At 43.3% G+C, this 24,828-nt stretch overlaps 1 protein-coding gene across 1 annotated transcript in view; it reads left to right on the forward strand.

Moving 5' to 3' along the window:
- The window catches only part of LOC137375753 (uncharacterized), a 181,435-nt gene that overhangs the window by 74,182 nt on the left and 82,425 nt on the right, over positions 1-24,828 (forward strand). Inside the window, exon 4 of the mRNA XM_068043142.1 lies at positions 18,440-18,498. Within this exon, the coding sequence (XP_067899243.1) occupies positions 18,440-18,498 (59 nt within the window). The remainder of the gene's footprint in view (positions 1-18,439; positions 18,499-24,828) is intronic.

Raw genomic sequence — 24,828 nt, forward strand, 5'->3', positions numbered from 1 at the left:
CCACTCGATCGCGAAAATACCTCAAAGTTCGACGTTACAATCATATGTAGTGATAAAGGAACTCCTCCTCTCACATCCAAGAAATCCATCCAGGTGGAGGTTTCTGATATAAATGATAACGCGCCACGCTTTACCCAGCCTTCCTACACAGCCTACGTAATGGAAAACAACGTTATTGGCTCGTCTATCTTCTCAGTGACAGCTTTTGATCCGGATTTAAACGAAAACTCTCGACTGTCCTACTCCATCCTGGAAACCCGGGATCAGGACTTGCCAATGTCTGTTTATGTGCATATTAATTCAGAAACTGGTGTCATATATTCTCAGAGAACATTTGACTATGAACAACTCAAAAACTTTCAGATCCAGATACAAGCACAGGATTCTGGGACTGTACCACTAACAAGCAGTGCTTCAGTGGACATAATTATCCTTGATCAAAATGACAATGCCCCAGTCATCATACATCCATCGCCAGAGTATGGGTCTACAGCGATAGAGACTGTATCGGGGTTCGCCGAGCCAGGTTACCTGGTTGCTAAAGTGTCCGCAACTGATGCAGACTCTGGCCACAATGCTCGCCTCTCTTACCAGATTTTTCAGGCTACTGATCCCGGACTTTTTACTATTTCGTCGGACTCAGGGGAAATATGGACAATCCGTGGTATCCTGGACAAGGATCTCAGGAAGCAGAGATTGGTTATTGTGGTAAAAGACAACGGGGCACCATCGCTTTCAGCTACAATGACCATGATTATATCTTTGGAACAAAGTAAAAGAGAAATGTTATCCGAGGTGGACAGTTTATCTGAAGAGCCTGTTTTCACTTCGGATATAAGCTTTTACTTAGTCATATCTTTGGGGTTAATTTCGGTCATTTTTCTAGTGATTTTAGTTATCCTCGCTGTTAAGGTTCACAAAAACAGACTGGTTGTTGACGATCGTAACTCTTGCCAGGGCACCTGTTGCTGCTTTGAGGCAAGAACTCAAAAGGCCGGCCGGAACCTTCAGATCCCTCCGAACTACGTTGAAGTGTTTGGGGGCGATCCACTTTCTCAGAGCTTTCGCTATGAGACATGTTCCTCTTCGGATACGATCAAGAGAGACTTCATGTTTCGCAACATTTATAGTCCACCTGCAGGCAAGAGTAACATCAATGCCAGCCCTGTTGGAAAGGAAGAGGCCCCACCTGTGTTGAGTTCCGCAAATTCTAGAAACATTGTTAACAGTGAGGTGAGACACCCACCTAAAGGGTGGGGAACATGTCATATATTTGATTCAGATGCACACATATCAGCTAAAGGATTTCTGCACGTGAAGATGAGGAGATGGGAGAGATGCCTACATAGCCTATCAATATTCCTCACTCTTTAAATTCTGCATCATCATCTCTGGCCAGGGTCAACACGATTTGTAATTAATCCATTATATTGATAACTTTAGCTGTTGTCCAGCATGAAATTATTTTTAAAAAGTTTTGACACAAAATATGGATTACAATGGAATCCATTATTACAGACAAAAAGTATGTTTCAGATGCTGTTTCCCCTGGCAATAGAGACTGGAACTAGTGCTCATAGTCTGAGAATAACGGTGGGCCATTTAGGACTGAGTTGAGGAGAAAGTTCTTAAGTCAGAAGGTTGTGCATCTTTGGAATTCTCTACCCCAGAAAGCTGTGGATGCTCAGTCGATTAGTATATTCAAAACTGAGTTTGACAGATTTTTGGGCATGAAGTGAATCGAGGGATATGGGGATAGGGCAGGAAATTGCAGTTAAGGTAGAAGTTAGAGTCATAGAGAGATACAGCACCCAAACAGGCCCTTCTTGAACCATGATCTTACTGAATAGAGGAGTTGGTTCGATGGGCCCTGTGAACTATTCTTGCTCCTATTTCTTATGTTATGTTTTTCTTCCTAAGTACCTAATGAACAATCTCCAGACGTGTGTTTGTTATGGGCTCCTCCATAAGTGACGTATTATTAACATATTCACGTTAAACGTGCATATCCTCTTGGCCAGAAACTGTTGTACCATTTACCTATACATAACAACGAGCCCCATTAGCCTTGCCGTTATCTTGAAAGAAAGTTGTGTCCTAAAGTCTAAAAGATTCTATGGTAGGGAAAATAAATTCAAAATATTGAAGGAAAAGGATGGAAATATTTTTGGTTGTACAACCATAAATATTGCTTTTACGCAGAGCTTTGCAAGGCCATTCTAGCTTTAAGCAATGCTTGGGGCAGTGATTGGCTGAATGTGAACATGATTACGTTCACCAATCAGAAGCTAGAAGTTGTCTGGAGATCCCCCTTCCCTCCTCATCCACCATCACGTAAGATCAGCTACAGTGTAAAAATGGACAGCAAGCTGCGCATATTAGGATTTGAACAGGCATCTATGGATGATTTTATAAATAATAAGAACATTTGTCACAAATAGCGCCAGGATTTTCAAAACTGCAGGTATTTTTCAAATTATAGCTCTCTTAAAATGATAGATAAAGAAGTTTATTGAGACGAAGTGGCGGACGGAGCGGTGCTGCGCTGAAGCATTTGAAATGTTTTTCGCTGGAAATGGGATATTATAGAATATATTGGTTGATAAAATGGCAACTGTTGTACTGTGTATTCCCCTTCTGGGTTCTGGTTTCGGGACAGATTCGTTATTCGATTCCTGAAGAATTGCAACTGGGCGCCTTTGTTGGGAATATCGCAGAGGATTTGGGTTTAGATGTGAAAGAGCTCTCGGCTCGGAATTTTCGAATTGTGCCCGGTCCCAGGAAAAGGTATTTGGACGTAAATTTAGACAATGGGATTTTGTTTGTGAAGGAAAAGATTGACAGAGAGCAGCTTTGTGGGCCGAGCCTCACTTGCATGTTGCCAATGGAGGCTGTGATCGAAACTCCACTGAATGTCTACCGAATTGAAGTGGAGGTTTTGGATGTAAATGACAACGCTCCCAATTTCCCACAGAACCAGTTCCGCCTTGAAATCAGTGAAGTGGCCGCACCGGGAGCGCGCTTTCCCCTCGAGTGCGCGCACGATCCGGACGTTGGAAGCAACTCCCTACAAAACTATCAACTGGTTGGAAACCAGTACTTCGCCCTCGACATTGAGACCCGCAGTGGAGAGGAGAAGCTGCCAGTGTTAATGCTGGAAAGGCCATTAGATAGAGAGAGAGAGTCAACCCACAGGTTAGAGCTAATTGCCAAGGACGGCGGGGTCCCTCCGAGGTCCAGCACTGCTCAAATAACAATAGTGGTACAGGACGCCAATGACAACTCTCCTGTGTTCTCCCAGTCGGATTATAGGGTCAGCCTGAGTGAAAACGTGCCCAAAGGAACATTGGTGATCAAACTTAATGCAACTGACTTGGATGATGGTTCATTTGGGGAGATAGAATATTCTTTTACCAGTCATACCTCAGCGACAGTGCGTGAACTGTTTAGTCTGAATTCCAAAACTGGGGAAATCAGAGTGAAAGGGAATTTAGACTTTGAAGAAAAAAGTGCTTTTGAAATTAACGTTCAAGCAATGGATAAGGGTCCTGCCGCAATACCTGTATACTGTCATATACACGTGGATGTTACTGATGCGAATGATAACTCACCTGAGGTGATAGTGACTTCCTTGTTCAGTCCAGTTCGCGAAGACTCTGTGCCAGGGACTGTGATAGCTTTGATTAGTACTACAGATAAAGACTCGGGAGAAAATGGCCAGATTCATTGTCAAATCCCAAATAACCTTCCCTTTAAATTGAATTCTCCCTTAAAGAACTATTACAAATTGCTAACATGGGAACAACTGGACCGCGAAAATATCTCCAAATATGACGTCACTATACTCTGTAGCGATGCAGGATCGAGTCCTCTCACTTCCAAGAAAACCGTGCAGGTGGAGATCGCAGATGTAAATGACAACGCGCCACATTTTAAACAGTCTTCGTACACAGCCTATGTGATGGAGAATAACGTTATCGGAGCCTCTATCCTCTCAGTGACAGCTTCTGATCCGGATTTTACCGAGAACGCTCGAGTATCTTATTCCATTTCGAGGAACCAGATCCAGGGCAAACCAGTGACCGACTACGTGTATATTAGTTCGGAGAATGGAATCATATTTGCTCAGAGAACTTTTGATTACGAGGAACTCAAAAACTTTCAGCTCCAGGTTCAGGCACAGGACTCTGGAGTCCCACCACTTACCAGCAACATATCAGTGAATGTTGTTATCCTTGACCAGAACGACAATGCCCCAGTGATCCTGCATCCACTACCTGAATATGGATCCACAGTAATGGAGACAATGTCCCGCTTCGCAGAACCAGGCTATCTGGTTACCAAAGTATCTGCCACCGATGCTGATTCTGGCCAGAATGCTCGCCTTTCTTACCAGATTCTTCAGGCTACTGACCCAGGACTTTTCACAATTTCACCGGAGACAGGCGAAATCTGGACAATTCGTGACATTAGGGACAAAGATGCAACGAAGCAAAGGTTAACAATCATGGTGAAAGACAACGGGACGCCACCGCTTTCAGCGTCCATGACTATCAGTTTATCGGTGGTCGATGGGGGTACACAGCTGCTTTCTGATATCAGCAATTTGACTGAAGATCCCGGGTTCACTTCTGGTTTGAGTTTTTATTTGGTGATATCTTTAGGGATAATTTCGGCCATTTTTCTGGTAATTTTAATCATTCTCGCTGTGAAGGTGCACAAAAGCAGAACTGGGTTTGGTGTTTACAGCTGTGATCTGAACGCCTGGTGCTGTTGCCAATCACGAAATTCGCTCAATGGGATTCAAAAAGCCAGCAGAAACATTCAGATACCTCCAAATTATGTGGAGGTATTTGGAGGCGATCCGCTTTCTCAGAGTTTCCGCTACGAGACATATTCAACTTTAGATTCGAACAAGCGAGACTCCGCCTTTCCTAACGTGTGCAGTTCATCTGCCTTGAAATATAACGTCAGGGGTGAATATATTGAGAAAGAAAAACATCCACACACGTCACCTTCTGCAAATTATAGAAACACTGTAAATAGTGAGGTGAGGTATTTCTTAAAAGGGAAAAAATAGATACCTCACAAGTTTGATTTGATTGTACCTAAATGCAATTGAGAATTCCAACGCATAGTTATTTCTGTGCGATAATGTGAAGTTGAAGGTGATACCTAAAAGTTAGAATCTCAGTACCCTATGTTATTTCCTTGTATCTTTGGAAGTAGCAAAGTATTGCATAGTGGTACTTCCTGGGGGAGGGGCGCTCAGCTTTATCTACGATTAATGCCTTGTAATCGTTAAAGGACTTTCCTCCCAATCGGGAAAAATGCACAGTCATTACAATGTGTAACAGAAAAAAATGCACGAGATATAAAATGGAAGAGCATCTGAGAAATTAGAAACCATCTGCAAAATACTCTTACTAGCATTACTCCGAGTAAATGTTGCATATAATGTAGTGCTGAATTCAAATTTTATCTGGGGCAAGTTGTACCAATCGTATTTCGTAATCTTGTATGTGTTGAGGAACAGCCAACATCACCTATGTCGACATCACGGTTCAGAGGTCAAAGGGAGCATCAAGACTATATGTAAGAATAAGACAAGTGAAACTGACATATTCAACATAGGGTGGAAATGGTTCAATTAGGGGTTCTGGTTAAAGCATCACCGCATCTAGTTAAGGAAGCATGCGTGGCGGCGTGTGTTTTACAGGGAATATATAGATGGCCCTTAAGTTCTCCTTGAGGGGGGACCTGATTGAGGTGTACAAAATCATGAGAGATATAGACAGGGTGGAAAGCAAGAAGCTTTTTCCCAGAGTGGGGGTTTCAATTGCAAGGGGACATGAGTTCAAAGTGAAAGGGGAAAAGTTTAGGGGGGATATGCGTGGAAAGTTCTTTACGCAGAGGGTGGTGGGTGCCTGGAACGCATTGCCAGCGGAGGTGGTAGACGCGGGCACGATAGCGTCTTTTCAGATGTATCTAGACAGATACATGAATGGGCAGGAAGTAAAGAGATACAGACCCTTAGATAATAGGCGACAGGTTTAGATAGAGGATTTGGATCGGCGTAGGCTTGGAGGGCCGAAGGGCCTGTTCCTGTGCTGTAATTTTCTTTGTTCTTTGTTCTTTGTTCTTCAGGCCTCCCTTTATGGGAGAGAATTAGATCTCTAAAATAATGATCAGGGAGGTTGGTTAAATTTTTGATTGAACAGCAATAAATGTTCATCTTCTAAGGCTGTCAGCTTTAAGAAATGTTGCCTATTGTGATTGGCTGAAGACCAATGTGGCTCCATTCACCAATCAGAAGCTGAATGGCAACTGGAGATCCTCACTGCCCCATTTCCTCCCTATCCGCCATCAGATACAGTGTGAAATTAGATAGCGAGCTGCGTGACCTTCTATCAGGTCCTGTATGTTCAGTTATTAGTGATTTTAGAAGAATTGACAAGATTTGTCGGAAATTGTCTCGGAGACTTATCACAACTGCAGGTATTATGACACAATGTAGCTCTTTATTTTGGATTTTGAAAAATGAGACGTAGTCATTTTATTCCAAGGAATAATTGGGCAGCGCTGTGACGTGCCGAAGCAATTGAAATGCTTTGTGCTGGAAATGGGATTTTATAACATATATTGGTTATTAAAATGGCAACTGTTGTGTTTTGTGCTCTCCTGGAATCTGGTTTCTGGGCAGATTCGGTATTCGATTCCTGAAGAGCTGCAGCTGGGCGCCTTTGTTGGGAACATCGCAGCCGATTTGGGTTTAGATGTTAACCAGCTCTCGGCTCGGAATTTTCGGATCGTGTCCGGTCCCAGGAAGCAGTACTTCGACGTAAATTTAGACAATGGGATTTTACTTATCAAAGAGAATATTGATAGAGAACAGCTGTGTGGATCAAACCTCGGTTGCGCGTTGACTCTGGAGGCTGTGATTGAGGACCCTCTGAATGTGTACCATGTCGAGGTGGAGATTCTGGATATAAACGACAATGCTCCCCACTTCCCAAAGAGACAGTTCCGTTTGGAAATATCCGAGGTAGCGGCTCCAGGAGTGCGCTTCCCATTGGAGTCCGCCTACGATCCGGATGTCGGCACCAACTCCTTGCAAACCTACCAGTTGGTTCCGAACCAATATTTTGAGCTGGATGTACAGTCTCGCAGTGAGGACGGTAAACTCCCAGTTCTAGTAATGGAGAAGCCTCTTGACAGGGAACAGCAGCCCACCCTGCAGTTACTACTGACGGCCACTGACGGGGGCATTCCCGTGAGGTCTGGCACTGCACAGATTATCATTCGTGTACTGGATGCCAATGATAACATGCCTACTTTTAGCCAGTCTCTTTACAGAGTCAGTTTGTTAGAAAATGCACCCATAGGGACTTTGGTGATCAAAGTGAACGCTACTGATCTAGACGAAGGTTCCAATGGAGAAATAGTTTATTCTTTCGGTAGCCACGCTTCTGTTAAAGTGCGGGAACTGTTCAGTGTGGATCCCAAAACGGGAGAAATTAGAGTTAAAGGGCATCTAGATTTTGAAACAGCAAAAGAGCTGGAGATTAGTGTGAAAGCTGTGGATAAGGGCCCAGTATCTGTGCCTGTGCATTGCGATGTACTGGTAGAAATCGTTGACGTGAATGATAATGCGCCGGAGGTAACGGTGACCTCTTTATCCAGTTCAGTTCCCGAAGATGTCCTACCCGGGACTGTGATAGCCTTAATCAGTGTAACGGATTCAGATGTGGGAGACAATGGAAACATCCACTGTGAGATCCCAAATAGCCTTCCTTTCAAATTAGATTCAACATTTAAGAACTACTACCGACTGGTGACTAAAGATTTACTAGATCGAGAAATAGTATCTCAATATGGTATTAGCATTACCTGCAGAGATGCAGGTTCGCCCGTGCTCACCTCGAACAAAACCATTCAGCTAAAGATCTCAGATGTAAACGACAGCCCCCCACGTTTCCCCCAGACTTTATACACAGTCTATGTGACGGAGAATAATGTCGTTGGTAGTTCTATCTACTCAGTGCCAGCTTTTGATGCAGATTTAAATCAGAACTCTGAACTGGCCTATTCTATTCTAAAGACGCTCGTCGGCGGAGTTCCTGAATCTAATTACGTCTCTATAAACTCAGACAGTGGCGTAATATCTGCTGAGCGTTCTTTTGACTACGAAGAACTGAAGAAGTTTCAGATCCAAGTCCAAGCAATGGACGCTGGGGTTCCACCGCTGAGCAGTAAAGTGTCAGTGGATGTGGTCATTCTAGATCAGAATGATAATGCCCCGGTCATCGTATCCCCAAGACCAGAGTATGGTTCGACAGCAGTGGAGACAGTATCTAGAACAGCAGAGCCGGGTTACCAGGTGACCAAGGTATCAGCTGTTGATGTTGATTCAGGCCCGAATGCAAGGCTTTCTTATGAACTGGCCCAGGCTACTGACCCTAGTCTTTTCACAATTGCCCCAGACACGGGAGAGATCTGGACAATCCGCCGCATTGTGGACAAAGATGCAGCTAAACAACGCTTGGTTATCCTGGCCAAAGACAATGGGATCCCACCACTTACAGCCACAATTAATATCATCTTAACATTGGCGGACAGTGATACAAAAATGCTCTCTGAAGTGAGTAGTCTAACTGAAGATCTCGGATTCCCATCAGATGTAAGCCTTTACTTAGTCATAACTTTAGGAACTATCTCGTCTATTTTTCTGGTGATTTTGGTTATCCTAGCTGTTAAGGTTCACAGAAGTAGGAACATTTATAACCGTCACAGCTGTTCTCTGGATACATGCTGCTTGGGATCTACACATTCTCTTAATGGAGTACAAAAAGCCAGCGTTAACCTTCAGATCCCCCCGAATTATGTTGAAGTGTTTGGCCGTGATCCACTGTCTCAGAACTTTTGTTATGAGGTATGTTCCACACCGGATAAAGATACGAGTGGCAACACATTTACCAAGATTCAAAGTCCAACCGTGATAGGCAATCACATCAATGTGACAAAAAGATATGTTCAGGCTTCAAATGTTGTAAAATATAGGAGCACTTTATGCAATGAGGTGAGATACATCGTGCAGAAACATGGTGATTCTCCAGACCCGTCATTGGATCTGTGCATGTCCTCTGACTCAATGTCAACAAGTAAATGACAATATCTATACATTAGTCTTCTGTGTGTAGTGTAGTTAAAGTACTCACCCCCAAGGAAAGTTTCCCCCGTTTCTATTTTGGTTGTTCTCCAAGTGCAGGTTATTTTTTGTTATTTATATTTAGCGAAAACGTAAACAGAATTAATCTCCCTTTGTGCAGATTGCTTTGCATCAGTGCGCATCCGTGCGGAATTGAGACAGAGCTAGTTTTTTGTGTTGCAAATATTACATTAATATGCTGGAAAGCAGTATAAATACAGGGACAGAAATTGTGACCTGGGCTACATATGATGAACACTTTCAATATTAATTTCTGGTTTCTATCATAGAAACATTGGAGGAATATTCTTAGCTCCACCCAAGGCTACTAAATAATGTCAAACACGTGAGGGTTTTTTTTTAGTTTTTGGGGTTTATTTTAATTTAAAAGTTAAGATTGGTTGAGCGGGTAAGGTTGCTCACGTAACAAATAAGGCCAGAATTTGTGTTTGTTTTCGAGAAAACTGGATGAGGCAATCAATACATCTTTGCAATATAACCAAGTTTAATCGGATAGACGTTAATGGGTCGATTTGAAGTGTAATTAAATATGTTTTAATACATTTTCCTGAAACAAAACATATGTAAAAGCGGGACAATTAGCAACAATAGGCAAAAAAAAAGTTGGATTGAGGAGAATGGTGGAACTGTATAAAGCACAATTAGAATGTCAAAAACAAAATATTGCGGAGGCTGGAAATCTGAAATGAAAACACCAAATGCTGGAAATACTCAGCAGGTCCGCCAGCATCTGCAGAGTGAAAAACAGACTTTTGAGGTCAATGGCCTTTCATCAGAAATCGGTTAGAATGTATTAGGTGCAATTTAGCGCAGACTATAATTCTCCTACAAATGAAGAGTGGTGTGCATTTGGACTTCAATACATGCGTTATTTTTTAGCCAACTCGTCACAGTTTATGATATCCATAGATCTCATTGTGCTGGCTAAGAAATGTCCTAAATAAGGTTGGAGGAGTATGGGGACTTAGTCCCTATTTTGGAATTCAATACCTTGTAAATACATCTGTGAGGATACCTTCGTTTGGATTGTTGTGAGCAGTAGGGTTCCACCTGTTAGAAAAAAGGCGGCTCAGGGTAGTCTGGTCATCTCTGACACCAAAATGTCCTATTTGGCAAATAGTTTGGAGGATAGAGTTCTGTCTGTGAATAAATATTTATTCTAGAACCAACTTTGAAATTCGATGGGAAGTACATGCAACTGAAGAAGGTGTCTTGGGTGTAAGTGAGAAATTATTCTAATCCTCCAAGAAATGAAGTACCTCTGAGACCACAGAACTTGCTGCTCCAGTACATCAGGAGGACACCTATCTGGATAACTGAATACAGTCCCAACTGTAAATACAACAGACTGAGATTCTTGCAAACGTGGGAAATTGATTTCTATGAAATGCCTCTTGAAATTGAACTCGTCTTGTATATACCGGTCACCAAATGGATTTTTACATTGGGAAAGCGTTTATATTAGAATATCCTCCTCAGTATCAAGAAAAAATGGATTATTTGCTCTACAACTTAATCAGCCTGCTGCAGATTTCAGGTGTGAATGGCAAAGTACTTCATTTAAGTATAGCCTTTTATATATATATCCTGGATGGTGGACAATAATATCAGCATTTATATGCTCCATGATGTTCTACTGCTCCACTTGTAGAACAATGTAATGGAGACACTTTTATATATTCCTGTCTCTTGGTGAAATCATACCATGAGAACATCTACACACATCCTTCTTTTTATTATGAAAAAAGTCAAGTGTACATAGATGCAAGCTGAAGCCAGGATGCAGCAATAGAAACACATAGGCTGATGTGTGCTGCAAGGCATTGAGATGCATTGTTTGATAATGGTTTTAAATGCCAAAAATTGTGTGCACGATAATATCTTCTCAATCCCACAATGAGTTACATGCTACCCCTGTAACCTTTTTTTAATTTCATGCATTCAGATAGACCTCTTGGATAGTTTAGTTTTTGATGGATTGTCCTTGGTGGCTTTCTTTGTCTTTTGTTTGTTCTATAAATTGAAAATTCATGTTGTACATCTAATTTAATTTAGTTCAGCTCAGCTCTTTTTTGAACACATTTAGTAAAGTGGGTGAATAACATTAAAATGTCACAAGTGATATAAATTAAATGGACATTCAATTGTTTAACTGCTGGCCTCAAATATTATAGTCATAAATTTAAATTGCACAGCAAATGTTGGTCTATATTTGGAGATTTGATATTTTTTGGAGTCTGAGATTTTAACCAACTGTGCCCCACCATAACTTATGGGCTGTCCCCCTCACTCAGAGCATTGTTTTTGCAATGATAATAAAGCTCCTGTCATAATCCCTACAACTGTACAGGTTTTAGTTGCTATAGATATATTGAAAGTCAGTTCTTCTGGTTTGAGAAAGTTTGAATGTTGCAGGTACCTGTTTAAGGCCATTGCCTTCACTAAGGATCAAGAAGATCCAACTTACATTTTCAATTCCACATTGTTTTATGGTGCAGTGATACCACCAGTGTTCCAAAAAAAAGCAAAGAGGCAATATAATTTAAGATTCTGACTCTTAAATGTACTGAGAGAAAGCTTTCCCGTACTATTTTGAGTACTCACTAAGCATTCCAGCCAGAAGCCAGTTTAAAAAGTACTCAGGCAATCTGTTGAGAAGCTTTTTTTAAATAATTTGAGAAAACAGACATTGTCACTAACTCTAAGTCAATAGTAAACAGTAGCTGCAGAAGACAGGCAATTTTATTGGTGTGCAGAGTATGCATCATTCTCCCAATACAACTTAGGTATTCCTGACTGAATTATACATTGTAGCTGTGTGTTGGGTAAATTCACAGCTCAATTGCACTGTATAGTTTGTATCAAACTATACTAAATGATTGCAAACTGTATTTCAGTAAGGGAAATAATAAGTAAGAAAAGATCTCCTTAGAAATTTGAGAAGATGTCTCACCTAAGACCAGGACTCAGATCTTCTCAGCATTAGATTAATTATTCAATTTCATACCATTGAGCCTAATTCTACGTCATTCTTCTACAAAAAAAATGCATCCTTTTTGTTCCTTTAAAATGATGTATGTCTACATAATTATGTGGAGTTTTTGCGTATGAACTGAATAATATATAAAGGAATTTAGTGCTAGGGGCTTGGATGGGGCAGAATTTGTAAGAAGCATCCAGGAGGGCTTCTTGAAACAATACCTAGTCCAACTAGGGATGGGGCCGTACTGGACCTGCTATTGGGGAATGAGCCCGGCCAGGTAGTCGAAGTTTCAGTCGGGGAGCATTTCGGGAACAGTGACCATAATTCCATAAGTTTTAAGGTACTTGTGGATAAGGATAAGAGTAGTCCTCGGGTGAAGGTGCTAAATTGGGGGAAGGCTAATTATAACAATATTAGGCAGGAACTGAAGAATTTAGATTGGGGGCGGCTGTTTGAGGGTAAATCAACATCTGACATATGGGAGTCTTTCAAACGTCAGTTGATTAGAGTCCAGGACCAGCATGTTCCTGTGAGGAAGAAGGATACGTTTGGCAAGTTTCAGGAACCTTGGATAACGCGGGATATTGTGAGCCTCGTCAAAAAGAAAAAGGAAGCATTCATAAGGGCTGGAAGGCTAGGAACAGATGAATCCCTTGAGAAATATAAAGACAGTAGGAAGGAACATAAGCAAGGAGTCAGGAGGGCTAAAAGGGGTTATGAAAAGTCATTGGCAAACAGGATTAAGAAAAATCCCAAGGTTTTTTATACGTATATAAAGAGCAAGAGGGTAACCAGGGAAAGGGTTGGCCCACTCAAGGACAGAGAAGGGAATCTATGTGTGGAGCCAGAGGAAATGGGCGAGGTACGAAATGAGTACTTTGCATCAGTATTCACCAAGGAGAAAGACTTGGTGGATGATGAGCCCAGGGAAGGGAGTTTAGATAGTCTCAGTCATCTCATTATCAAAAAGGAGGAGGTGTTGGGTGTCTTGCAAGGCATTAAGGTAGATATGTCCCCAGGGCCTGATGGGATCTACCCCAGAATACTGAGGGAGGCAAGGGAAGAAATTGCTGGGGTCTTGACAGAAATCTTTGCATCCTCATTGGCTACAGGTGAGGTCCCAGAGGACTGGAGAATAGCCAATGTTGTTCTTTTGTTTAAGAAGGGTAGCAAGGATAATCCAGGAAATTATAGGCCGGTGAACCTTATGTCAGTGGTAGGGAAATTATTAGAGAGGATTCTTCGGGACAGGATTTACTCCCATTTGGAAACAAATGGACTTATTAGCGAGAGGCAGCATGGTTTTGTGAAGGGGAGGTCGTGTCTCACTAATTTGATTAGTCAAAATTTGACTAATTTTGAGGAAGTGACAAAGATGATTGATGAAGGAAGGGCAGTGGATGTTATCGATATGGACTTCAGTAAAGCCTTCGACAAGGTCCCTCATGGTAGACTGATACAAAAGGTGAAGTCACATGGGATCAGAGGGGAGCTGGCAAGATGGATACAGAACTGGCTCGGTCATAGAAGACAGAGGGTAGCAGTGGAAGGGTGCTTTTCTGAATGGAGTGATGTGACTAGTGGTGTTCCGCAGGGATCATAGAACATAGAACATAGTACATAGAACAGTACAGCACAGTACAGGCCCTTCGGCCCACGATGTTGTGCCGACCCTTTAACCTACTCTAAGATCAAACTACCTACATACTCTTCATTCTACTATCATCCATGTACCTATCCAAGAGTCGCTTAAATGTCCCTAATGTATCTGCTTCTAATACCACCGCTGGCAGTGCATTCCACGCACCCACCAATCTCTGTGTAAAGAACCGACCTCTGACATCTCCCCTAAACCTTCCTCCAATCACCTTAAAATTATGCCCCCTGGATCAGTGCTGGGACCTTTGCTGTTTGTAGTATATATAAATGATTTGGAGGAAAATGTAGCTGGTCTGATTAGTAAGTTTGTGGACGACACAAAGGTTGGTGGAGTTGCGGACAGTGATGAGGATTGTCAGAGGATATAGATTGGTTGGAGACTTGGGCTGAGAAATGGCAGATGGAGTTTAATTCGGACAAATGTGAGGTAATGCATGTTGGAAGGTCTAATGCAGGTGGGAAGTACACAGTAAATGGCAGAACCCTTAGGAATATTGACAGGCAGAGAGATCTGGGCGTACAGGTCCACAGGTCACTGAAAGTGGCAACGCAGGTGGATAAGGTAGTCAAGAAGGCATACAGCATGCTTGCCTTCATCGGTCAGGGCATAGAGTATAAAAATAGGCAAATCATACTGCAGCTGTACAGAACTTTAGTTAGGCCACACTTAGAATATTACGTGCAATTCTGGTCACCACACTACCAGAAGGACGTGGAGGCTTTGGAGAGGGTACAGAGGAGGTTTACCAGGATGTTGCCTGGTCTGGAGGGCATTAGCTATGAGGAGAGGTTGGATAAACTCGGATTGTTTTCACTGGAACGACGGAGGTGGAGGGTTGACATGATAGAGGTTTACAAAGTTATAAGCGGCATGGACAGAGTGGATAGTCAGAAGCTTTTTCCCAGGGTGGAAGAGTCAGTTACTAAGGGACATAGGTTTAAGGTGAGAGGGGCAAAGTTTAGAGGGGATGTGCGAGGCAAGTTCTTTACACAGAGGGTGGTGAGTGCCTGGAACTTGTTGCCGGGGGAGGTGGTGGAAGCAGGTACCATAGAGACGTTTAAGAGGCATCTTGACAAATACATGAATAGGATGGGAATAGAGGGATACGGACCCCAGAAGTGCAGAAGGTTTTAGTTTAGGCAGGCATCAAGATTGGCGCAGGCTTGGAGGGCTGAATGGCCTGTTTCTGTGCTGTACTGTTCTTTGTTCTTTGTTCTTTGAATGGGTTGTCAAGCATGCAGAGTACTGGAATGATACATAAGCTAAATCATTAGAATTGGGGTTGGTGATTTAAAAAACCTTAGGTAATATGCTGTACAAAGTTGCTGTTAAGCAACAAGTGTACTGGAGTGTCCAAGGTACACCAGTAAAGCACAAATTTAACATTTTTGATGGAGGCAGACACTTTTTAGCTGAATCACACACAATGTGAAAATAATTTTAACATACTTAGAATGTGCTTTTATTTCATATTTATTGAATAATGCTGGGTTTTATCTCTTTGAAGTGTTATATTAGGTACAGTTCGTTCCCTGAACAATGTTATCTTTATATTTTATAGACCAATTTTTTTTTTTAATTTGTGTGAAATATGTAGAATAACTCTGATGTGAAGTTGTCCAAAATTGTGTTTAGGTAGAAAAATTGGCAACACTTCCCGGAGGGGGTCTCAGTGCACTTCTATTTTACAACTGCAGCATTATTGTGCAGCAATTTTGCTGTGCACTGCTGCTGCCGATATAATGTGAATGTTGTCTGAATCCTGTATCTGTGTCTCATCTGACACTGTATTGACCCAAAGTGAGAGTCCCTGGAAGAATTCTCAATCTGTTTCAAGTCAGAGTGAAATCAGGCCTTCAAACCTGATTTACAATCAGAGTTTAGCATTGAGGGCAAAGTGGTTCTGGGTTCACACCTACATTAAATGTGGGGTGGGGGATGTCAGTGCACCATGAAATACACAACAAGCTTGCTGTGACACCAAAGCCGGACAGAGAGTAGATCCACTGCAGGAGTCCAAGCTAGTGGTTTAACACCCAAGCTACAGATCTTAGACGCGAATAACCTTCTGTAGTGTGACTTTCAAAACACACAACTGAAAGAGGGAATGTCTGGTCCATTGTGGGCCGATCACATCAATCGATTGATGGTCTCTTCCCACCTAATGTCAGACGCTGCTTATGTTTAATCAGAGATCTGCAGTTTCCCATTAGCTGGGACATTTCTGGCTGCTAGGCAATTCCTCATCCCTTTGTCCTAGCAATGAACAATCATTTTTTAAAAAAACGGATTTTAAGTGTTTCTGATGATACGTAGTAAAAATTAAGAAAATGCAATTTTTATCTCAATTGCAGTGGCAATAACCCATTTAAATACTGCATGTGCAACTGCAGGCCACGATCAACATTATATTGTTCTTAATCACTCCACTTAAATTTGGACCAATTTGTCTTCTTTGGAGGCAATAATTAGTGATTTGTTTGAAAGATTGCCTGCTATAAAACAACTCAACTACATTATTAATTATCATCCTCTGCCATTAAGAAACAGAAGGTGGTTTAGGTCAATGTATTTTAAACCCAGCCATTACCGGTGGCGATCTATATCTAGACACTAGGATGTGTGAACTTTCCTGCTTAATTTTCTCTCATACATTAAATTGAGAAGCCTTTCTACAGAGCAAATGACTGTAATCAGAAATACAACATATGGGAACTCTTTGGTTTCGCCCCTAGGTTCTATTGATCTCTGAAACCCAGTTTGCGAGTGAACATTCCAATTATGACATTCCTGATAAAGACGCTGTTCCAAAATAATTTACCATCCAAATATGTTAAGTAAAAATGTCCTCAAAATTAAAACTCCTTAGTTCAGGAAAAATAGAGGTATAAAATATAAAAAATAAAAAGTAATGATGAACCCATAGAAAACTTTAATAAATCTTCAGTGAGAGTACTATGTGCAGTATTGGGTTCCACACTGTAGGGAGGATGATGAGACTTTGGAAAGGGTACAATACTCATGACTCAGATTCTACATGCTCAGCGGTATCACAAAGAAAGACTTGAAAAATATGTTTTTTGTTAGAAAAATGCAGATTATGGGGCAATATAACAGAAATATTTGGAATTTGGGCAGCACAGTGGCTCAGTGGTTAGCACTGCAGCCTCACAGCTCCAGCAACCTGGGTTCAGTTCTGGGTACTGCCTGTGCGGAGTTTGCAAGTTCTCCCTGTGATCGCGTGGGTTTCCGCTGGGTGCTCTGGTTTCCTCCCACAGCCAAAGACTTGTAGGTTGATAGGTAAATTGGCCATGGTAAAATTGCCCCTAGTGTAGGTAGGTGGTAGGAGAATGGTGGGGATGCGGTAGGGAATATGAGATTAATGTAGGATTAGTATAAATGTGTGGTTGTTGGTCGGCACAGACTCGGTGGGCCAAAGGGCCTGTTTCAGTGCTGTATCTCTAAATAAATAAAAATAAATAAATAATGAATGGGACACGGTAGATAGCATGAACCTGTTTGTAGCATTTGAGGGATTAGGAATGAGGAGTTACAGATATAAGATTTAAGGCAAAAATTTAAAACAAAGTGAAATATAACTGTTTTGAACAGGGAGTTATGAGGCTGTGAAATTAATTTCCAGGGGTAGTGGTTGAGGCAGAAACTATGTCAATGTGCAGGATTCTCCTGTGGACTTAGGGACCTTGATGTAAGGACCAAATGGGAATCCTGAGCCCACATTTGCCAGGAGCCAGACCATTGGAGCTATTTTCCCAGAGGCAGCCTCCTAATTGGCTATCTCCGTGGTGACTGTCCTATTATGGATGGCAGGCAGGCTGCCGATGCTGCTGGCCCAATCACAGGGCCAGCAAGTCTAGAGCCTCGGCAGCCCCTCTGGGAGAGGTGGGCATTGCCGAAGCAGGTAGTAAAGGGTACCTCAAAATGGAGATACCCTTGGAGGCTTAAGAATAATCAAGTATTTCAGTGGGGGGAAGGTGGCGGGCCCCTTGGATCAGAGGGGAAATCCCTTCAGTTGGATCATTGGGGCTAAGGAAGTGCCTTTCCTGCCTTTCCTACCTCCGGCTCCAGTGGCCCCCCAGACTGCTGCGGGAAGACTGCCTCCATGGAGCTGGTGCCTCCCCATGTGGCAAGACACCTCTCTGGCACAGGAAAAATGCCACCCCTGCCACAAAACCACCCCTAATTGAGGCCTCAACTATTTAAGCTGCCCTCTTCCAGGCGATCTGTTTCCCAGGCCACCCCTGGAAAAGCTCCCCGCCAGCGGGAATGCATTGGGGAATCATCCCAATGTGGCTCCCTGCCATGAATTGTTGGGGACAAATGCTCTCTTTCTGTGCTGTAACTTCTGTGTATTTCTATGTATATTTTAGAAGGAGTATTTTCAATATTTAATTTCATATAAGCATTCGGGGACTGGTTTGAACAGAAAGAACAGTCCTATGATTTTCCTTCCTCTTTATATGAAGCTTTTTAAATTGGTGGATAATATTTAAAGCTTAAGTAGAATATCATACATGTTAACCAGTGCCTTCAATTTTATTTGTAGGTGAAACAACCGAATGCTGACTGGCATTTCGCACAGACTCATAGAGCTGAACTAAACAGGTACTTGTTAATTTTTTTTTTTGGTTCTCTGGAATTTGCTTTATGTTTAGATCCAAACTTCATATTTGTGGTTATTGTACTGACACAGTTCGCTAACAGGAAGCAGAGAGTAGGGATAAATGGGTATTTTTCATGTTGGCAAGCTGCAACTAGTGGAGTGCCACATGGATCAGTGCTGGGGCCTCAACTATTTATAATTTAAATCAATGATTTGGATGAAGGGACCTTATGGCAGCTAAATTTACCGATGACTCCAGGATAGGAAGGAAAGTAAAAACAAGAAATGCTGGAACCACTCAGCAGGTCTGGCAGCATCTGTGGAAAGAGAAGCAGAGTTAACGTTTCTCTGCTTCTCTTTCCACAGATGCTGCCAGACCTGCTGAGTGGTTCCAGCATTTCTTGTTTTTATTTCAGATTTCCAGCATCCGCAGTATTTTGCTTTTATAGGAAGGAAAGTAAGTTGTCAAGAGAAGGTAAAGAGTCTACAAAAGGATATAGATTGGTTAAGTGAGTGGGCAAAAATTGGCAGAAGGAGTATAATGGGTGAAAATGTGAACTTGGCCACTTTGGCAGGAAGAATAGAAAAGGTGTATAATATTTAAATAGAGTGAGATTGCAGAACTAGGTGGTGCAGGATAATCTGGGTGTCCTGGTACATGAATTACAAAAGGTTGCTATGCAGGTATAGCAAGTGATTAGGAAGGCAGATGGTCTGGTGGTGTTTATTGCAAGGAGAATCAAGTATAAAAGGAGGGAAGTTTTACTGCAACTGTACAGAACCTTGGTGAGACAACTGCCGGAATTTTACACCACCCCAGCGAGCCGGAAGGTGATGGTGGGGTGGCGTGAAATGGAGCGGGAGGCTCCGGGAGGCCTTCCCAACCCACTCCCGCCTCCGCCCCACTTTACACGTTGAGTCTATTCAAGGCTGAGTTAGATAAATTTGTGCTAGATAAGGGAGTCAAGGGTTATGGGGGGGCAGACAGGAAAGTGGAGTTGAGACCACAACCATACCGACCATGATCTTACTGAATGGCGGAGCAAGCTCGAAGGGCCGAATGGCCTACTCCTGTTCCTAAGTCCTATGTTCCTGTGTTCCTATTGGCAAATGGACCACATCAAACCGACTATATAATCTTGTCTTTTATAAACCTCGGTGATTTCTTGAGGACATTTGGCTTCTATTTTAAAGTATCAATTGCTGGCTTTCTCCCACCCACCACCCAATGGCGCAGTGTATAAATGCAGCATGCAGTGTGGTACTCAGCCAGTTAAACATAGAAGGACCAGGGTCTGATTCCCCATTTGTGCTGAGTGGAGTAATCAGAACCAGGAGATACTTCAATAGATCTTAGCGATCCTGAGCTAGAGAGAAGAAAGGATTCCCACTTGTGATTGCTATCCAATGGGTCCTGCTGGAAAGTGCATGTGTGAATGCCAGGTGTGGGCAGCCTTGAGCTTGACGTGAAGCTTGCCATAGCTGAATATTTTATTGACACTTGCTTTCCAGGTTTGTACATGTAGTGGGAATAGTTAGTTGATGTAGTAGGGAAGAGGAATATTTTGGAGAGGGTAAAAAAATATATTTTTTAAAATAAGTAGCTGAGGGGAAATTTAATTAAGGTGTATACAATTATGAGGAGCCTAGATAAAATGGAAGGGACAGACCTATTTCCATTAGCGGAGAGGTCAGTAACCAGGAGAATAGACTTAAAATAATTGTTGGAAGTATTAGAGGAGAATTGAGTAATTTTTTCATTCAGGGTGTGTTGGGCAGTCTGGAACTCACTGCCTGAAGGGGTGGTAAGCAGCAGAAACCCTCATCGCATTTAAAAAGTGCTTGGATATGCACTGGAAGTGCCATAATCTACAGGGCTACGGACCAACAGCTGGAAAGCGGAATTGAGCTGTATAACTCTTTTCTGGCTAACATGGACATGTTGGGCTGAATGCCCTCCTTCTTTGCCATAAATTTCTATGATTCTGTATTCTATTCTATAGAGCTTACTTCATACTGGACAAAAAGTGGCTTGTTATCAAACATGAATGGTCAGTCCAGTTAAACCATGATTTTGTGATGCTTAAGTACAAAATTGGAGAACCAGCCCCTTGTCCCCATGAACTTTAGTGTTTTTCATATCTTCCATCTTTGCATCTGAAGGAATTCACATCGCATGTAAGAAAAAATAAATAAACTGAGAAAATGGGAGAGAAGATCTCCGTACAGGCAAAGAACCTGTTACATGAAACAAGTCTTAAACCTGAGAATGTGTAGCCAGCACCATATGTGGATTACTCCCTGTGCCACGTGCTAGTGAGTATAGGAATAGGAGGATAGAGCAGATGAATGTGTGGCTGAGGAGATGGTGCAGGAGGGAAGGCTTTAGTTTCCTGGATCACTGGGTCTGTTTCTGGCAAAGGTGGGACCTATACAAGTTGGACGGGTTGCACCTGAACCATAATGGGACCAACATCGTTGCTGGGAGGTTTGCTAGTGCTGTTGGGGGGGTGGGGGGGTGGTTAAACTAATTTGACAGGGTGTGGGATACAGAGTGGAGGTACAGTAGGGGGTGATACACAGTCAAATATAGTGTGCTAGTGAGTATAGGAATAGGAGGATAGAGCAGATGAATGTGTGGCTGAGGAGGTGGTGCAGGAGGGAAGGCTTTAGTTTCCTGGATCACTGGGTCTGTTTCTGGCAAAGGTGGGACCTATACAAGTTGGACGGGTTGCACCTGAACCGTAATGGGACCAACATCGTTGCTGGGAGAAAAACAAGAAATGCTGGAACCACTCAGCAGTTCTGGCAGCATCTGTGGAAAGAGAAGCAGAGTTAACGTTTCGGGTCAGCGACCCTTCTTCGGAACTGACAAATATTAGAAAAGTCACAGATTATAAACAAGTGAGGTGGGGGTTGGGCAAGAGATAACAAAGGAGAAGGTGCAGATTGGACCAGGCCACATAGCTGACCAAAAGGTCACGGAGCAAAGGCAAACAATATGTTAATGGTGTGTTGAAAGACAAAGCATTAGTACAGATTAGGTGTGAATATACTGAATATTGAACAGCAGCAAGTGCAAACCTGAAGAAAAACAACCTGAAAAAAACAGTGGATAAGCAAACTGAACAAACTAAGATGAAATGAAATAAATGTAAAAAAAGATTGTAAAAAATGTAAAAAGGAATGTAAAAAAAAAAGGAAGAAAAAATAACTAAAAATGAAAGTAAAGTGGGGGGCTGTCATGCTCTGAAATTATTGAACTCAATGTTCAGTCCGGCAGGCTGTAGTGTGCCTAATCGGTAGATGAGATGCTGTTCCTCGAGCTTGCGTTGATGTTCACTGGAACACTGCAGCAATCCCAGGACAGAGATGTGAGCATGAGAGCAGGGGGGAGTGTTGAAATGGCAAGCAACCGGAAGCTCAGGGTCCTGCTTGCGGACTGAGCGGAGATGTTCCGCAAAGCGGTCACCCAGTCTGCGCTTGGTCTCCACAATGTAGAGGAGACCACACTGTGAGCAGCGAATACAGTATACTACATTGAAAGAAGTACAAGTAAATCGCTGCTTCACCTGAAAGGAGTGTTTGGGGCCTGGGATAGTGAGGAGAGAGGAGGTAAATGGGCAGGTATTACACCTCCTGCGATTGCAAGGGAAGGTGCCCTGGGACGGGGACGAGGTGGTGGGGGTAATGGAGGAGTGGACCAGGGTGTCGCGGAGGGAACGATCCCTTCGGAATGCTGACAGGGGAAGGGTAGTGGCATCACGCTGGAGGTGGCGAAAATGGCGGAGGATGATCCTTTGGATATGGAGGCTGGTGGGATGAAAAGTGAGGACAAGGGGAACCCTGTCACGGTTCTGGGAGGGAGGGGAAGGGGTGAGGGTAGAGGTGCGGGGAATGGGTCGGACACGGTTGAGGGCCCTGTCAACCACAGTGGGGGGAAATCCTCGGTTGAGGAAAAAGGAGGTCATATCAGAAGCACCGTCATGGAAGGTAGCATCATCAGAGCAGATGCGTCAGAGACGGAGAAACTGGGAGAATGGAATGGATTCCTTACAGGAGGTAGGGTGTGAAGAAGTGTAGTCGAGGTAGCTGTGGGAGTCAGTGGGCTTATAATTGATATTGGTAGACAACCTATCCCCAGAGATGGAGACAGAGAAGTCGAGAAAGGGAAGGGAAGTGTCAGAGATGGACCATGTAAAGGTGAGAGAAGGGTGGAAATTGGAAGCAAAGTTGATAAAGTTTTCTAGTTCGGGGCGGGAGCAGGAAACGGCACCGATACAGTCATCAATGTACCGGAAAAAGAGTTGGGGGAGGGGGCCTGAGTAGGACTGGAACAAAGAATGCTCGACATATCCCACAAAAAGACAGGCATAACTAGGACCCATGCGGGTACCCATAGCGACACCTTTTACTTGAAGGAAATGCATGGAGTTGAAGGAGAAGTTGTTCAATGTGAGAACAAGTTCAGCCAGGCGGAGGAGGGTGTTGGTGGATGGGGACTGGTTGGGCCTCTGTTCCTGGAACAGAGGCCCAACCAGTCCCCATCCACCAACACCCTCCTCCGCCTGGCTGAACTTGTTCTCACATTGAACAACTTCTCCTTCAACTCCATGCATTTCCTTCAAGTAAAAGGTGTCGCTATGGGTACCCGCATGGGTCCTAGTTATGCCTGTCTTTTTGTGGGATATGTCGAGCATTCTTTGTTCCAGTCCTACTCAGGCCCCCTCCCCCAACTCTTTTTCCGGTACATTGATGACTGTATCGGTGCCGTTTCCTGCTCCCGCCCCGAACTAGAAAACTTTATCAACTTTGCTTCCAATTTCCACCCTTCTCTCACCTTTACATGGTCCATCTCTGACACTTCCCTTCCCTTCCTCGACTTCTCTGTCTCCATCTCTGGGGATAGGTTGTCTACCAATATCCATTATAAGCCCACTGACTCCCACAGCTACCTCGACTACACTTCTTCACACCCTACCTCCTGTAAGGACTCCATTCCATTCTCCCAGTTTCTCCGTCTCTGACGCATCTGCTCTGATGATGCTACCTTCCATGACGGTGCTTCTGATATGACCTCCTTTTTCCTCAACCGAGGATTTCCCCCCACTGTGGTTGACAGGGCCCTCAACCGTGTCCGACCCATTCCCCGCACCTCTACCCTCACCCCTTCCCCTCCCTCCCAGAACCGTGACAGGGTTCCCCTTGTCCTCACTTTTCATCCCACCAGCCTCCATATCCAAAGGATCATCCTCCGCCATTTTCGCCACCTCCAGCGTGATGCCACTACCAGTCACATCTTCCCCTCCCTTCCCCTGTCAGCATTCCGAAGGGATCGTTCCCTCCGCGACACCCTGGTCCACTCCTCCATTACCCCCACCACCTCATCTCCGTCCCAGGGCACCTTCCCTTGCAATCGCAGGAGGTGTAATACCTGCCCATTTACCTCCTCTCTCCTCACTATCCCAGGCCCCAAACACTCCTTTCAGGTGAAGCAGCGATTTACTTGTACTTCTTTCAATGTAGTATACTGTATTCGCTGCTCACAGTGTGGTCTCCTCTACATTGGGGAGACCAAGCACAGACTGGGTGACCGCTTTGCGGAACATCTCCGCTCAGTCCGCAAGCAGGACCCTGAGCTTCCGGTTGCTTGCCATTTCAACACTCCCCCCTGCTCTCATGCTCACATCTCTGTCCTGGGATTGCTGCAGTGTTCCAGTGAACATCAACGCAAGCTCGAGGAACAGCATCTCATCTACCGATTAGGCACACTACAGCCTGCCGGACTGAACATTGAGTTCAATAATTTCAGAGCATAACAGCCCCCCACTTTACTTTCATTTTTAGTTATTTTTTCTTCCTTTTTTTTTACATTCCTTTTTACATTTTTTACAATCTTTTTTTACATTTATTTCATTTCATCTTAGTTTGTTCAGTTTGCTTACCCACTGTTTTTTTCAGGTTGCTTTTCTTCAGGTTTGCACTTGCTGCTGTTCAATATTCAGTATATTCACACCTAATCTGTACTAATGCTTTGTCTTTCAACACACCATTAACATATTGTTTGCCTTTGCTCCGTGACGTTTTGGTCAGCTATGTGGCCTGGTCCAATCTGCACCTTCTCCTTTGTTATCTCTTGCCCAACCCCCACCTCACTTGTTTATAATCTGTGACTTTTCTAATATTTGTCAGTTCCGAAGAAGGGTCGCTGACCCGAAACGTTAACTCTGCTTCTCTTTCCACAGATGCTGCCAGACCTGCTGAGTGATTCCAGCATTTCTTGTTTTTGTTTCAGATTTCCAGCATCCGCAGTATTTTGCTTTCATTATCGT

This window comes from Heterodontus francisci, chromosome 12, assembly GCF_036365525.1.
Source record: "Heterodontus francisci isolate sHetFra1 chromosome 12, sHetFra1.hap1, whole genome shotgun sequence".
NCBI lineage: Eukaryota > Metazoa > Chordata > Chondrichthyes > Heterodontiformes > Heterodontidae > Heterodontus > Heterodontus francisci.